The 17,161-nt window shown below is 47.6% G+C and overlaps 2 protein-coding genes across 3 annotated transcripts; both read left to right on the top strand.

The window, feature by feature from the left end:
- Positions 1-1,660: 1,660 nt before the first annotated feature.
- naa50 (N-alpha-acetyltransferase 50, NatE catalytic subunit) lies at positions 1,661-6,180 on the top strand. Of its 2 annotated transcripts, none has more exons than XM_085763360.1 (5): positions 1,661-1,817; positions 3,681-3,814; positions 4,169-4,288; positions 4,377-4,443; positions 4,695-6,180. In XM_085763360.1, the coding sequence occupies exons 1-5, from the start codon at positions 1,810-1,812 to the stop codon at positions 4,870-4,872; spliced, it is 507 nt and encodes a 168-aa protein (XP_085619486.1). In that variant the 5' UTR covers positions 1,661-1,809; the 3' UTR covers positions 4,873-6,180. The 2 variants fall into 2 exon arrangements, with proteins under 2 accessions (XP_085619486.1, XP_085619485.1); XM_085763359.1 differs by having other exon boundaries at positions 3,678-3,814.
- Positions 6,181-6,908: 728 nt separating this feature from the next.
- Positions 6,909-17,097, top strand: usf3 (upstream transcription factor family member 3). The gene is made up of 7 exons (XM_085762773.1): positions 6,909-7,027; positions 7,956-8,080; positions 8,191-8,222; positions 8,319-8,401; positions 8,595-8,691; positions 8,818-13,784; positions 14,733-17,097. The coding sequence occupies exons 2-7, from the start codon at positions 8,037-8,039 to the stop codon at positions 16,536-16,538; spliced, it is 7,029 nt and encodes a 2,342-aa protein (XP_085618899.1). The 5' UTR covers positions 6,909-7,027; positions 7,956-8,036; the 3' UTR covers positions 16,539-17,097.
- Positions 17,098-17,161: the final 64 nt, after the last annotated feature.

Below are 17,161 nucleotides of genomic sequence, written 5' to 3'. Positions count from 1 at the left end.
CCCCCCAAGTTAAATTGCATTTCAAAATGTATCCTTTTGCAAAAAAAAAAGAAAAAAAAAAGTTGCAATTGTAACCTATGGTGGTAACTAATGATATTGTGATTTCACCCTAAGTAGCGACTTACAGGCTACAGTTCCTCTCAGACTGCTGACAGTCTCAGAGTAATTTTTTATCAAAATAATGAGCTACTTTCTTCTATTCTGACTTAGTATCTCATTATTTTTGAAAAGGTATCTCATTCTTTTTGATAAAGTATCTCATTATTTTGACTTACTAACTCAGAACAATGATACTAAGTCAAAATAATTCAAGATTCAAGATTCTTTATTTGTCACATGCATAGTTATAGCATACACTTACAACAAGCAGTGAAATGAAATCCTGACTACACCCCCCAGACTGTGCTGTCCCTCGAGTAAAAAACTATAGGCTACTACTACTATAGTAAAAAAAAAAAAAAAAAATTGAGTAAATATAAATAACAAATTTAAAATATAGACAAAGTTAGAAAATAATTTCATTAGTGCAGCAAGTAGGCATCTCAGTATAAAAACATACAAGTTTAAATGCAGATCAAGTGCAAATCAAAGGGCATAAAGTGCAAAGGGCAAAAGGGTTAGAGAGATAGAGAGATGCTCATGGCATGTTCTGATTCAGGCAACGGCGTAGCCATCATTTTAGAAGTGAGGGGGACAAATTGTTCAAAGGTCTATTGAGTGATTTATCATCCTCTCGCATTCAATTGCACCTCTCCTTAACAGCTGAAGAACCACACAAACAAACAGAACAGCACCAGGAAACCGACTTTAGCTCTTTAAAGGGACAACGAGGAGTTTCTATTCGGTTATAGAAAAGTCTCACGTTAATGTGGATGAATCTCTGCTACCCACACTTGTTAATGGCTCCATTTTCGATAAATATATCGTTCTGTCTCTATCGTTATTTTGTTATTATTAGTGGTGGCGGAAATGCATAAATGCCCAAAAAATATACTTAAAAAAAAAAAAATCACAAAATTTTTGTAACAGGGGTTTAGCTACTCACCTTTTTCAATCCCTCTGGGTTTGCAATGCATCTTCAGGTATGCACCCCTAACCCCCCATATAATGTGGCTCTTTGCATTACGACAGTAAAAAATTTGGGCTCTAAGACCCTGGTTGGCCACCCCGGCCCCTAGTTGGACAGGTCTGAAGGCAGAGGCCTGACAAAGTGCAATCCACTTCTCCAGGTTGGGGTTGGACACATAGCCAACAAACCAATTCAATGAAGTTACTATAAGCACAGAGGAAAAAAAAGTGCTGGAGCATGATGTGTTCACGTGATGCCCCCTTCACATTTCTGACTGCCCCCTCATATATGCCTGCCTAGAACCGGCCCTGGCATAAAGTGCAAAGGGCAAAAGGGTTAGAGAGATAGAGAGATGCTCGTGGCATGTTCTGATTCAGGAGAGATACTAACTCGTCATTTTGACTTAGTTTCTCATTATTTTGGGTTTCCACCAGGTTTCCACAGATCTTACTGGGGGATGCTGAGGGTCTTTGTAGCCTGCCAGACTAAACCCGGGGCACATAAGTGCTCGGGACCTGCAGCAGCGGCTGTGCGCATGCGGAGGTCAGGGTTGACAGTGTGCACACAGTCGTGGAGGGAGCACGGCGGCTAAAGCTAACTGCAACCATCGCAACTAGCTACATGTGGAGGGTAAAACGGGAGGCATCCCTGTCCCTAACTCTGTCAAAATTTTATCCTTTTTACCCCAAACATCGCTAAAGTTCAGCCTCACTGAAAATAAGGGATAATACCTGTTTACAATGAAAGGGTGAGTGTGAGCTTTTTGGGTCACGAATAAGTAGCTTAGTACGAGTAAAAGTTTTTCATGTCTTATTTTTTTTTTTCTACAAGGGAGGCGGCGAGGCTAGCAAAGGGAGCTAGCCTGCTATGCTACTTTTAACTCAAGTGTAGGACAATAAAATAGAGACGACAGCTCCGTATAATTATAATAATTGTTAGCGGTGAATCTCGTTAAGTTAAGCCGCCGGTCGATGTGTGTTTCTGTCGGGGCCATGTAAAGCTAGTTAGCTCAGTCAGTTAGCTCTAGCTGGGAAGCTGAGTCAGTAAACCCCAGTTGTGCTATACAAAAAAAAAAAAAAAAAAGCTAAATAGACAAGACACCCTGTGGATGTGGGGGACCTGCTCGCGTCAAAGTCAAAACACAAACAGCTTTGCCTGAATTTCCACCTAAAAGGACACGTGGTTTGGTCGGTTAACTACGGTAACTAAGGTGAAGTGGTGAACAGTTGTTTGCACCGAGGTTTACCTGTGTCAGCTAACGTGACATCAACTTGCTCAGAGTTTGTGGGCAGCTTGCTTGCTCAATAATGTAACTTGATCTGTCAAAAGTACCAGCAGGCAGCGACTGGATGGATGATGTGATGCGATGTTGATGCTTCACGTTTTGTTTGGCTTTCACGTTTTCTGGCGAAGAAGGTCTGGAAAGATCAGATTAACGCCGCCGCCGCACTGGGTTAAGTCAGTGTTCAGATAGGATTTCAAAGACTCTGAACATCTTGATGAACAACACACGTGACCAACAACTGTTTTTAGATTTGTATTCGTCCCCTAAAAATACCACAGTGACCCCCCCTCCCTCCTTCCCTCTGGACCAGGGTGTTTGAGTCACTTAACTGCACTAAGAAACAAATCCCACTAAGAAACAAAATCTAACTCGCATTTTGCCCATAAAATGTGAGAATTTTTTCATCTACTTGCCCATGTGCAACCAGTAAATTTGCCTTTTTTTGTTTTTTAACACTGGGTAAATGTGGAAGAGGCGACTCAAATGATCTGTAATCTGTAAATACAAGTGACAGGCAACTGTGTGTGAGGATCATGAATGAAAGGGAAATGTGAATATTGGCTCTAACCCTAAATTATCTCCTTGCTCCCTTAAGATTTTAAGTTTGTGCTCCACTAAAAGAAAAAAAGAAAAGTCTGGATGCCTGTAACTCTTGATTTCATTGTCCACTTTCATCCGTGTCCAGGTTGAGAAAATATGATTATGTGTAAATGTATCTGATACAAAGAGATCCTACATGCCATCCCACTGTGCTGCAGAGTGTTATTAGTGGGGCAATGATACAGCTCCCATCTACTCTGAATTGGCTGTCACATGACCACACTTAAGGGATTAATTATGGGTTCCCTAATGAGAAATTTAATTATGAAATGATCTGCCAATCATTTTGGCAAGCAGTTGACATTGGGGAAAGATAATCATCACTGATTTCTACAGAATAATATGTCTTCTGGTAGCTAATTTTGTTTGACCAACAATCCAAAACCCCAATATTTAATATCTACATAAGACAAAGAAATGTAGCAAATCCTTGTAATATTCATATGACTGATATCGCTCATGTTTATTATGTCAGTGAGATTTTTAAGCATCTTTAAGTGCCTTAGAAAATGGTATACAAATCCAATGTATTATTAATATCATTATTCTTATTTTGGGTTGGTTAATCATATCTGCAATTAACAATTTCCTATTAAAATTAAGCAATCATATGCAGTTGGTTGGCATTATGATCCTCTTTGGCCCTGTACAGTTGCTTTTTAATGCCTTTTGAGTCAAAGAGCAGTAATGGTGTACCCCTTGACCGTTTTGCTCTTGTTCCAGTAGCCGGATCGAGCTGGGGGACGTTACGCCCCACAACATTAAGCAGCTGAAACGCCTGAACCAGGTCATCTTCCCTGTGAGCTACAACGACAAGTTTTACAAAGATGTGCTGGAAGTGGGAGAGCTTGCAAAGCTAGGTAAGAGACAATCACTCATTTAGCGCACCAAACTTCAAATAAGTCATATTTTGAAGATTGCCTGTGGTAAAATATGACTTTTATGACACATCGCAGTAGGTTTTAGAAAGAGGAACAAAGTAAAGAACACACAAAAAGCTGACCAGGTTGAGTTGACATAACATCATTATGTCATGAAAGCCAAGACAATACTATTAACATTCATTTCTTTTACAATATTGTCACATATATTCATAAAGAGGCCAGTTTTTTTTTACTGACAACAAAAAGTTACGGTACTTTTTAGGTTGCAAGACATTGGGGATTCCCTGAATATCGGTGGTGTTAACGTGTTACCACTTGTTCATCTCGCAGCATACTTCAATGACATCGCAGTGGGCGCCGTGTGCTGCAGAGTGGACCACTCTCAGAACCAGAAGAGACTGTACATCATGACACTTGGCTGTCTAGCACCCTACCGTAGACTTGGAATTGGTGAGGATCGCTGAATTAAAAGAAAAACGTAGTTCACTTTGTGATCTTGTGTTACATTTCTCTAACTTTGCTTCTGTGCTTCCTTCAGGTACAAAGATGCTGAATCATGTGCTAAACATCTGTGAGAAGGATGGCACTTTTGACAACATTTACCTGTGAGTATCTAATTGAATAGAGCATATTAAGAGATTTTATTGATTTTTTTTGTAAACCACAGCTGCGGCTAATACATATTTACAAGGAAGATTAATTTGATCCATTGTACTGACACTGATGAAATGACTCCTTCTTTCAGGCTAACCATTCAAGCATAAATCAATGTATTCTGTTATTGTGGTTTTTGACAAAGTCCTCTGTTTGACCACTAACTGCGGTTCTCTTGTACTTCTGTTTTCCTTCCCTACAGTCATGTGCAGATCAGCAACGAGTCAGCCATTGACTTTTACCAGAAGTTTGGCTTTGAGATCATCGAAACAAAAAAGAATTACTACAAGAGGATAGAGCCCGCAGATGCCCATGTGTTGCAGAAGAGCCTGCGCAGCCCATGTGCACCCCCCACCGGAGAGCTTCAGAAGGCAGAGTAGGGGCACATCATGGAAAAGAGCACAGATGTGCCCACCTCCACAGAAACAGAACTGTGAAAAATGCCCCAGGGTCGACACATTCAACACTTTCTTCAAAGGACGCTAAAAAGAGAAAACAATTTAAAGTACAAAAAATTGCTGCATTTATTTTGCAAAGGGGTCCCCTTTAATTTTTGCATATTTTATTGCTCCCCTATCCTCATACAGATAATTGAAAATGACACAAAGTTCAGTATCTAAAAGTGTTCCTATTGACAGCGTTGCCAACTTCAGACAGTTTTAGACTTGGTGGAGGGGGAGGGTGTGTGGTGTTTGCAAATCCTGTTTGTGTTTGAGTTGTTTTTATGCGGTTATTAAAGCTAATGGGGAAATATCTCAACTGTTAAGCAAAAAGAAAAACAGTTGGTTTTAAGCGGTAAAAGTGTTTGAAAGACCATCACTGACACACAAAATCCCAGCTGGTCAACTGGGAGTGATGCTTTGAGTTTTGACGTGGAACAGTCACAACTCCACTCCCTCACCACCTGAACCCTGGGATCCATGGGAAATGAGTCTGACTGACCAGTTTGATGATATGTCATGTCCAGAGGGGAAAAGCAGAAATGTATCCCCTCGGTACGGGCGCAAGTAAGGCTGAACGGTTTTTGAGGTGGTGGGAAGACGTGGTCACCACTCATTATTTCTGAATAACTTTATTTTCCAGGCTGTTAATTTAATTCCCCTTCAACTGTTTCTGTTATTTTTATTTTTTACATTGAGAAGGCAAATGGTTCAGAGGTTCTCCTGGGCTTAAACTACAAAGAGTGAAAACAAACAAAATATCTTATTGAATGTGTTTCTCAGAAGGTCACTCACAACGTCTCGTTTGGGGTGTCCAAAACAACGACAGATTGGCTGTGTGGGGTTGGATTTGGGCATTATATTCAGTGGTATAATGGTGCGCGAGTATGCGTGTCTCTAAACGCATGGAAGTGTTTTGAGACATCTTGCCTTTAGCACCTTTGGCACCTTATGTAGCCACCTTGGAGAAATGGTCTTCTCAAACTTCCTGCCTCAGTCAAATTCTGTTGTTACACATTGCCATTAGATTTTGAGGCTGAATTGATTGTGTGGAAGTTTTTGGTATGGTCTCTTAAACAGTGTATTACCCAGAGGAAGCTCTGACCCCTCTGCATGCAAGGAGAGTTGTGTCCTCTCCACTGTAGTATAAGCATGTTTTTCCTTTCTTTGAAGAATTTTATCTTTTCTGGAGCTCTATATTGTAAGACTTTTTAACGTCTAAATAAAGGAATTACTATTTGCAGTAAATACGTTGCTGACTGTCTTGTTCTTTTCATGTAAATGTGACAATATGGTTGGAAAAAAATACTTGAATATATTCAGGGCTCTGGGCTAACTTTTTTTTTTTTTTTCACAACTTAAAATTTTAGGGGAACATTTAGGAGCACAAACTGTAAACTGACTTGCAAAGCAAATATTCACATTTCTCTCATTGTTCACCTTTTCATTCATGATCCTCACACACATTGGCCTGCTGTCACTTGTAATGACAGATCCCAGATTATTTAGAGTTGCCCCATTCACGTTTTACCAGTGTTAAAAAGATCAAATTTTAGGAGAGCGAGGAGATTATTTAGGGATGCACACTGTAAATGGATTTGTAATGCAAAAATGTCCTTTTCATTCATGATCTTCTCACACATTGATTGGCCTAGCACCTATAATGACAGATTACAGAATCTTTGAGTGTTAGAAAGAAAAACAACAAATTTACTGGTTGCATATGAGCAAGTGGATGAAAATTTGAACTTGCACGGTCTCAAATTTTAGGGGCAAGATGCTCCCTATTTAGTCTGGAGCCCTGGTATTTACCTACTTGCAAAGAAAGATGCACAGAACAAATGTCTGGGTGCATTCGATGTAACCTCATTCGATGGGTGCCCCTCCAGACGTCCTGATTGGCTGAGCCCTCCCACATCTGGAATGTCATTGGCTGCCACTTACCAGGAGCCCGCCCCTTTCTGCTCAACGTTAGGCTTTGCCCAGATTGTTTTGAGAGATGAGTTGAGTGGAAAAGCCCTGCTAGCTAGCTAGTTAGCATCCAAACTCTGAGTTATCACGGGGGCAGACAGTCTCCAACATGCCGAGGCCAGAGGTCAGTGTAAACCGCCCTCCATCCGCAGCTTTTTATCAGCAGGGACGCGATGAAATCCACCGTTATCTCGCTTAATAATTATATCGGTAACGGTTTAAAGCTAAGCTAGCAGTTAGCCACCTAGCTAACAACTGAATAGATGATTGCTCAGGTTGCTTAGTTTCTTGTTGGTTTAACTAACGGGATAAATGTCTAAATGCCGTGTACTGTCAATAACGGAAGGGATATCCCGTTCACCGAAACCAAACACATGCCAATTATGCTGTAATATACAGGTACATTAGTTTAGGTTGGCAGTAATGCTAGTATAATGGCATCTGGTACTTCTCTGTGTAAACTGAGATTTCTTTCACTGTCGCATATCTACCACTTTATCAGATCGTATGACAACATGATTGCGAGATAACTGTCTCTAAATAAATTATAGTCATCTATATTTTACGAGCTGAAAACGTGTGGCACCTTAGCTAAATTAAAAAGACTCTTCAGAAACAAAACACTGAGTGATCATGAGATGGACTAGTGTTTTTTATTTTGTGGACTGACTGTATGAATGTCTGGTGTATTCATCTCGACTATTTTGTTCTTGTTCTGACCAAATGAGTTTATATGTTTGTATTGACTGAGTCAGATAACATGGACTGATGGCTGTAAATTAAACTTTCATTTTCTATTAGTATTACATGGACAGTAAAAGGGGTAACTTCTTCTTACCCATTTTGGACATCACAGATATCTTCTTTTGAGATGATGATTATTAACATGTGTTGATTATATGCTACAGAAGATTTTGGTTTATTATTTCTTAATTTGTTTTATTGCTTAGCTTATATGCTTTTATTTATTTTTTTGTTTTGTTTTATACTTGGCATGTTCAATAAACTGATAAACTTGTATTTTGTCTGGATGCTGTATGTTTTAATTGCAGGACGGGCACGGAAAGGATATAAGGTCCAGCTGTTAAATGTGTTGCCTGGTACCTTAACATACAGGCAACTGTTTGGACAGGATGCCAGAGATGACTGAAACTCCGACACCTGGTCGTAAACCTAAGTAAGGGTGTTATGTCTTCCCATTATTGTCGATTGAACCATATTATAACTGTGATAAGTAATAGAATTTAATAAAACTATGAGCTCAATGTTTTGTTTTGTTTTTTGCAGAAAGAAGAAAAACAAAGAATCCCACAATGCAGGTAAAATAACACCTGTGCATGCTGCTAGAGTAGGTTTGGGTGTGCATCATTTTAAACATGGCTTTACATCAAAGGTTATTCTCTTCTTTTATTTAGTTGAGAGACACAGAAAAGAGAAGATTAATGCTGGGATTAACCGTATTGGTAATCTTCTGCCCTGTTCCCAGTCTCTTAAACAGGTAAGAGACAAGCTGGTGTTATTGTTTCTCAGCTATATGTTATGGCCTGTTTATGTATGTATTTCCTTTTTCTGGCATTTCTTGTATTACCCTGCACCTTGAACAACGTGATGTGCGTATAAAAACCTCCTTTTTCTCCATGATCTGTATATGTGGCATGTTTTAACATAAATCTTCATCCCCGTATCTGTAGAGTAAGAACATGATCTTGGACCAGGCTTTTCGCTACATCACTGAACTTCAGAAACAAAATGATGCCCTGCTTCTGGAGGGTGGAGATAAAGTCCAAGGTGAAGTTGAACAAGTGTATACCTCATACTTAGTTTTTGATTTTCTCATATTTAAATTCCAGTTGAAGTTATAAAAATGTGATTATACTGGACGTGTGCTTGACTGTGTTTTCTTGGCCTCCGCAGCGGATGAGATCCGTCAGCTGCGGCGTCAATTGGAGGAGCTCAGGAAGGAGAGTGCTCATTACATCGAACTCCTTAAAGCCCATGACATTACTCCTCTTGACGACCCCACTGTCCACTGGAAGGGCAAACAACGCAGTACCAAGGTGGCAAAGGTGACACCAACTCACCAGCTCCCAAAGGGGATCATCGTCTATTCCAACGGAAATGTGACGTGCCCGGCAGGGAAGGAGGCGAGCCCGGGGAAACAGCCTGCAGAAACATTGATTCTTCAGCCAGAGTCTGAAGTTAGTGGCAGGTTAAGAGTGAATGGAGCCGTGCTGCAAGTTAACACCTCCTCTTCCGCTCCTGCACTTCTCCCTGGGTCAGCCGTCACACCCACACAGTCAACGCCAGGCCTGAGAGTAGTAGAGCAGTGCGTGGTCGAGGCGCCGGCTGCGGCCCCCACCCTGCCCCCCTCGGTCTCCTACATCACCCTCCAGATTCCTACGGCCAGCACGGCCCTTCCTCAGCAACAGCAACCTGCCGCCCCAGCTCAGACCCTCACAATAACGGCCACCTCCGCCTCGCAGCTCGTCACTGAAAGCCCTGCTCTGCCTGTGTCCACTCTCACAACTTTTCCCCAAACTGTAACCAGAGCAACAACTTCAGACGTTGGCTCTACGGTCACACAGGACGCTACCATCAGGACTGTAAGTTACACTGCTGTGCCTAACGGCCAAGCCCTGCTCAGAGCGGGGGCGGCTGGCAGCACACAGACCACGTGGACGACACTGCAGATGGCCGGTAACACAGTACAGCCGGTCTGCCAGAGTCTCCCCGCCCCAGAGGTGAGCAACGCCATCCAGGCTGTGCAGCAGGTGACTCTGTGCCCAGTGGGCAGCAAACCATCGGTTCAGCCAATTCAAATACAAATGCAACCAAATGTCCCAGTGCAGCAGGCGCCTATCACAGCCCACATCCAAGCGCAGCCTTTCCAGAGACCACCGCAGCTTCGGCCCACTATCCTCAACCAGACACAGCCTCAGCCTCAGTGTGCTGTCCTTCCCCAGTCAGCCATAGTGCCACAGCCGGCCGTGGTCGCCCACCCCGCCGTCGTGTCGCAGCCCCAGCCTGCTGTACTCCAGCCGGCGTCGCTGTTGCCCAATCCCCCAGCAGCCCTCATCCCTCAGCCCCAGCCGGCCCTGGTGCCCCAGCAACAGGCCACCGTGCTGCCCCTCCTCCAGACCATGCAGGTTTTGCAGGTCAACCCAACTGGAGCGACGGCCTCGGGCGTAACGGCGCCGCAGAACACTAACAACCCAAGCGTGGTCATCCTGCAACAGGCGAGCTCGTGCCCAGCCCAGTCGGTCGTAAGAGAGGAAATAACCAATCAGACGCCTTGTCAACACATTGTAATCATCCAGGCGCCCAATCAGGCTGCACCTGCCCCTCAAAACCCTCCGGTGGGCATGTTGTCCGCCGCGGTGCCCTCTGCAGTACCCGCTGTGTCGACTCAGATATCAACAACCTGCAGCTCAACATCTGCAGTTTCTTTACAGAGTGTTGGCGGGAAACAGCTGGTGCACATTCTTCCACGCCCCGTTCAGCCTCAAATGAACCATCCCCTGCATGTAACCCAGGCCTCGTCCTCCTCCTCCTCCGCTCCGGCAGTTCCTCCAACCCCACAGACGATCACCGTGAACGGTCAGGTGTTTGCCTTGCAGCCCATGAAGACGTCTGACAAAGCAAACACCCAAGGTGGCCAGAGTACACTCCAGCTGGTCCAGCCCACTACCACAGAGGAACCAACAACTAATGTGGCCCTCAAAAGTTTAGGGGCCCTCAGCAGCCTCAACCAGAGCATCTCTCAGGGCCTTCCACTCGCCATTTCTAGCCAGAACAATGGTCAGTCTCCAGCGGCTCCGTTGTCAGTGGTCCAGCAGCAGCAGCAGCCGCCGCCGCCTCCTGCTCCAGCTCCTGTCTCTGGTACCACACTTGCTCTGCCTGTCCATCAGCTACAGGTCCCTTGCTTGAACCCGGTCACATCTGGGTTGGTGGTTAATACCGCTAAGCCTCCAGGAAAGCGGCTTCGTACAACTTCAAATATGAAGAGAGCGACAGCTAAAAGAGCTAAGCCTGTCAAGAAAAAAGCGCTTAGCGAGAAGCAGCCGGCGCTCGCAGCCTCGGCCAAGCCGGTGGCCGCTGCAGCAGAGAGTCAGACAGTTCAAGTTACAGTATCTCCAGTTTTACAGTGCTCAACTGTAAAAGTCCCAGACCTTCCCCCGACTTGTACCACAGCTGTGAAAATGACAGACAGCACTGGAGCTACAGGAAATGTCACCTCTACGCAAAACGCAAAGAAAATTATTGTCTGTAGTTCATCTACTCAGACGACTATACAAAGTCTGTCTCATTCAAAGAGCAAAACTTCTGTTAGTGCATCTCAGAGTGATGCTATATCCAGTCACACTGCCACCAGTAGTGTGGCGACTACTGTAACAACTATCAATGCAACATCAGTGAAGCCACCGACTAGTGCAGCTGTGGTCACTGGCAGTAAAACAGCGTTGGTTTCTACCAACAACTCAAGTGTAACAAAAGTGTCAGTCCCAGAGGTTAAACAGCCAACCACCAGTACGACAACTAGCACAACACAAAGTAAGTCAGCTGCCTCCGTTGCTATTTCTAGACAGAGTAGATCTGTGGTTACAAGTGCCACTGAGACTGCATACACATCCACCGCTGTCTGTACGGCAGGTTTGACGCCTGTCGGTGCCGGCAGCATCACAACAACTGCACCGGTGTCTTTGAATCACCCGGCGACTTCAGTATGTCAGCCCCAGATATCTAACACGCAGGCTCCTCTGCCCTGTAGTAAACCTCAGACTCTTCCCACTGCCTCATCCTCCGCGTCCAAACCTGCGGTGCTCTCATCACCTGCGCCGACGTTTTCTGCCGCACACAGCTCTGTCACAGCCACAAGTTCAGATTTTAGGAAAAGAGTCAGCACCAGTCGAGCTCCAACACAGCAGACTGACATAAACATGCCCAACCCTGCTCCCTGCCGTCCCACTGAGGCCGTTAAACCCCCACAGGCCCCCCGCCGAGACAGAGAGCATCAGGAAGAGAGACACCCCATAGCACCGGAGAAAGAGAGCTTGGTTGTCGCCGCTCCGGACGCACCCTCTAGAAAGGACTTCGGTCTGTCTCAACAGGTTTACACTAACCTTGACGATCAAACTTTGGAGCACCCTATGACATCCAGCAGGCAGACAGATTCTCCCATGTCTACGGGGGCTGGGGGAGGCAGGGGCTTCTCCGTGGCCTCCATGCTTCCTCAAGGCCACAATATCAGTGCATCGTCTGGATCCTTCGGGACGTTTACGTTCACGTCGGAGCAGGCGGAAATGTTTGCTCTGGCCATGCTGGAGCAGGACAGTCCTGGGAGGAGGAGTGGAGGCTGCTCCGGGGACAACACCTCAGCAAACCCCACCACCGCCACATGGGAGCCCCCCAAAACCCCCCCAGTGTCTGCAAGTAAGGAAAGGGGCTCAGCCGGACAACAGACTAAAGCGCAGACGAAGCCCATGGACACGGTCACGGTTAAACCCGCGGTCCAGGTGTCGGTCAGAGGACAAGTTGGGGAGGGCAGACATCCACAAAACGTATCGTACTCCCAGTCTCAGTCGCTCCCCCAGGTTCAGTCACAGAGCTCGTCCCAGAGCGGCACGGTGGCGAGCCTCAGCGTCAACAACCTGATAAGACCCAGCTCCAGTCAGCAGCCGTACCCCGGCTCTCCCAGCCTGGCCGGCGGCCCACAGGGCTCAGTCCCCTCTCCCGTGGGAACGTCGGTCCACATATCCCAGCCTTCGAACAACGCCCTCTCGCCGTGCTCGGGCGCGCCCCTGCCGAGCGAGTACGCCCCCTTAAAGATGATGAGGGCTCAGGCTGGAGTCGGCGTGGCGGAGCGACAAGTGAAGATCATCTCCAAGCGTCAGGCCCAGGAAGCTGTGATGCTCAACACCGGGAAACGACCCAAGCCTTGCCCTCCGTCGGCGGCCACCGTCAGCCACATGGATGTGAAAGCACCGGACCACAGCCAGATGATGGTGGGCCAGCTGCTGCCCACCGCCTCCACCGTCATGACCAGGATTAACGCAGAAAGCGGAGGGCCCCTCTTCTCCACGAACTCTTTCATGAGCCCCGTAGTTCGGCCCACAGATGGTCACTGCCCTCCGCAGGGGCCGTCGGAGCAGAACCAGCCCGGGGTGCTTCATCTGCCCCAGGGTCACCCACAGCACGCTGCAGTCCAGCCTGGTCAACATCTGGGAGGGAACCTGTACATGAAACAGCAGCAGCAAGAGCAGCAGAGACACCATCTGTATCATTTGCAACACCACCTGACCCAGCCTGACCCTGCACAGCGGCATTCGCTACACCAGAGGGCGCTGCAGCAGCAACAACAGCAGCAGCAGCAACAACAAGAGCAGCAGCAGCAGCATGTGCAGAAGAAGCAGGGACTTGTCAGAGGCAACCAGACGGGTTCGCCTGCCGGTCTGCAGCAGAAGCAGCATCACCTGGAGAAGTCCGGGGTTCAGCAGCACTCGCATCAACAACAGACGCAGCATCAACAGCACACGCAGCAGCAGCAGCAGTCGCAGCAGCATCCGCAACAGTCGCACCAACAGCAACAATCGCAGCCCCATCAACAGCCGACGCAGCACCAACAGTCTCATCCCCAGCAGCACCAACAGCAGACGCATCAACAGCAGCCGCAGACGCAGCATCAGCACCAACAGCAGCAGCAGCAGCTACAGCAGCAGCAGCAGCAGCAGCAGCAGAGCTCCCACTCCAGACACCAGCAGCATCTACAGCAGCAGATCCAGCAGCAACAGCACTTTAGACACCAGGAGAAGAGCTGCGAGGCCCAGGCAGCGGGATCCAGGGGTCACCACGGCAACCACCTGGCTCAGCAGGAACACCTCAAGGTCGGTAGCGTCACATGGTGGAGAAGACGGTGCTTTTATTTAGTAAGATAGAAACAGTTTTAGTGTTTTAGTGTCTCACGATATTCTGGTCTCTGTATCTTTACTGGCTTTATTTATTTGCTTTAATGTTAATTTAACAGGGACAATACAGACAACATTGCCACAGAAAATGGGAAAATGTGATGCATATAAGACGTTTAGCTTCAGCTAATTTGCAGTATTTGTCCCTGGTCAGGCCATTAGTTGTTGGTTTGCTCCAAGTTCAATCCTTAAACTTGGAGTGCTGTTTCTCACATTTTTTTAAAAAACTTTATACCTCATTAGATATTCAGCAGTTTTTTTTTTGTTCCTGTGAGTTGAGTGCGTTGTCTCCCATTTATAACAGGCTATTAGTTGTGACATTTATTTTAAACAAGTAATTGTGGAGCCAACTAATCAATTAAGGTGTGTCCAAGCAAATTTCCGTCAGTACGATAAATAGTAATGTTGTGACAGTTTGTAAAATTAAGTTCAACTTTTATGCATCCTACCCTTGACACGATACATTGGTTTATATGTTAGCCTATATATTCTTCTATGTTATAGGCTTAGAAGAATATATCTTCTAATATATCTTTCATCTTACCGATGGAAATTTGCTTGGACACACTTTAAGTAATCAGCAATGACAAATTTGATAATCAATCACTAAGTTCAAGTCACTTATATATATGATTTAAAATGATGTGATATTCCTGCTGTTAAATGAATTACAAATGGTAAAAGGTTTATTTTTATTTATTTTTGGGGGTGGGGGAACTTTTGCCAGGTCAAACATGATTATTACAATATTTTACAACTTCCAACTAGTGTCCGTCTATAAATATTTGGGAACACAGTTGGATGATTTGTTGTTGTACAGTAATCCAGCTGAAAGCAAAGACTGATGCTGTGTTTCCTCTCCCTCAGCCTGGTCAGGACCATAACGCTATGCAGAGGATGATGAGCTCGCGGACGCTGGAGCAGCAGCTCATCTCTCCTCCCAGCAACCCCGTGTCCCGGTCGTCCGACCTGGCCTGCACGCCGTCACGCCAGGAACGCCACCGCGTTTCCAACTACTCTGCCGAGGCGCTCATCGGTAAGAGCTCCACGAGCGGAGAGCAGCAGCAGCAGCGCATGGGCCTGCACCTTCAGCCCGGCCACGGCGCCGCACAGGAGCAGCCGGATCACCGCGGTTACCTGGACACGTCACGAGGGAAGGCCAACATTGCACACAACCCACAGACCCGGCTGCCTTCGGACCACCCGGGGGCCGCTGACGTTCAGCGGGTCTCGGAGTGTCCGCCCTTCAAAGCCATGGTCGGCGGCGGTGGAGGAGGAGCGCATCAGCTCGGCGGTTTTGAGGCGCAGGTGTCTCGTGGGAGCGACATGGCGCCCAAGTCGGTGTCTGCGTCTCAGAGGGGCCCGCAGGCGCAGCAGCAGGGAGGGTTCAGGATGAACATCGGCCCGCCGGCTGACGGCAGGAACCGTGGCGGCTACAGCGGCGCTCACCCGGGGTCACAGGGCGTGCAGGTCGGCCCGGCGCTGACCCGCGAGCAGGACGGCTGCCACCAGAGCTTCATGCAGAGCCTCCTCTCGCCGCACCTCCCCGAGCAGAGCAACCACCAGCGGGCCGTGCAGTGCTGCCCGCCGGTCAACATGGATTACGGCTGCGTGCCCGGAAGCTCCGCGGGAGACCTCCAGGCCAAGGCCGCCAGCCCCAGCGTCCCGCAGACGCAGAAGGCGCCCGCCATGCGGCTCAGAGACGCCAACAAGGGCCACATCTCTCAGGTCAGCAGTAATATGCACGGAGGCCCCGGTGTGCGAGCTGGTCTCCCCCACCCTCCGACGCCGCACAGCAGCTCCGAGCCGGGCCGGTCCTCCGCGCCGTCCCGAGCGCTCGCCGCCGCCGCCAGCCAGCACTCTCGCCACATCGCCCGGGACGCTCAGCCCGCCAAGCTGAGACCCGGCGACCGGCCTCGATCGGGCGCCCTGAGGCCGAGCAACCCCTTCGAGCCCGACGGCCACGTGCTGCTGGGCCGCCCGCAGTCCGGAGGGGAGGCGCGGCGCAGCACCATCGTCCGCTTCATGGCCGACAGCGCTCAGGTTCCCAGCGACAACAACCTGGTTCCCGACCAACACATAACGCAGAACTTTGGTTTCCCCTTCATCCCCGACGGAGGGATGAACCCTCCCCCTCCCATCAACGCCAACTCCACGTTCATCCCTCCCGTCAGTCAGCCCAACGCCGCCCGCACGCCCTCGCTTCTGCCCGTGGAGCCTCAGAACACGCTGCCCTCCTTCTACCCCTCCTACTCGCCGGCCGCCCACCCCAGCCTCCCCAGCGACGTCACCCTCCAGTACTTCCCCAACCAGATGTTTACCAGCCCGAGCGCCGACAAAGGCAGCGCGCCGCCGCTCAACAACCGCTTCGGCTCCATCCTCTCGCCGCCGCGGCCCGTGGGCTTCGGCCAGGCCAGCTTCCCCTTGCTCCCAGACATGCCCCCGATGCCCATCGCCAACTCGTCCGGCATCACCCCGCACATTTCCAACTTCAGCCTCACCTCCCTGTTCCCCGAGATCGCCACCGGCATGCCCACCGACGGCTCGGCCATGCCCATGTCCCCCCTGCTGTCGCTCTCCAACACCTCGTCCGCCGACTCGAGCAAACAGCCCAACCGCCCCGCTCACAACATCAGCCACATACTGGGCCACGACGGCAGCTCGGCCGTGTGAGGAGAGCTGCCGCTGCGTAACGATGACCTGTAATTTCCTGGTTGAAACGTGCTGTTTTGTCTAAAATCTGCAGTTCGTAGAGCGGTGGAGAAGTAGTGGCTGAGCCGTTTGTAGGTTGATGTTGACACGCCCATCTGGTGGCGATTTTGTCGTCTACATGTTTACACAACTTCAATCTCAAACGTGTTCCCTCTGGCATATGTATGATGTCGGTTATAATTTGTAATATTTCACAAATCATTTCAGTTTCATGGGGTCATGGAGATGCGGTACTTTAAAGCTCTTTGTTTAAAGTGTTGGTTTGACCGACATTTTGGTTGTAAATCAAAATCAAATTTAGGTTTAGAACTTGAATTCAGTGTCTTCTGAGTCCTGAAGAAACCTTCTGCACAGTTACCTACCAATGTAATTTACTAACTTATATCAGGTTGTATTGTACAGAATCTTGTTTGTTTTTTTCCCAAGAGCTATTTTGTAAATACCAATGTTTCATATCAGAATTGTTAGATTATGTATGTATTTGTAAATACAAAATTGATTAATAAAGTTTATAAGAAGAGACCTTTGTATCTGCTGCCAAATGTTCAGTCGTGTATGTTTCCTAAGACACTCATGCTCCACTA

The sequence above is a fragment of the Trachurus japonicus genome, chromosome 20 (genome assembly GCF_045865225.1).
Source record: "Trachurus japonicus isolate A0001 chromosome 20, Traja_1.0".
Taxonomy (NCBI): domain Eukaryota; kingdom Metazoa; phylum Chordata; class Actinopteri; order Carangiformes; family Carangidae; genus Trachurus; species Trachurus japonicus.
The sequence above is the reverse complement of the archived record's forward strand: the minus strand, read 5'-3'. Positions and strand labels throughout refer to the sequence as shown.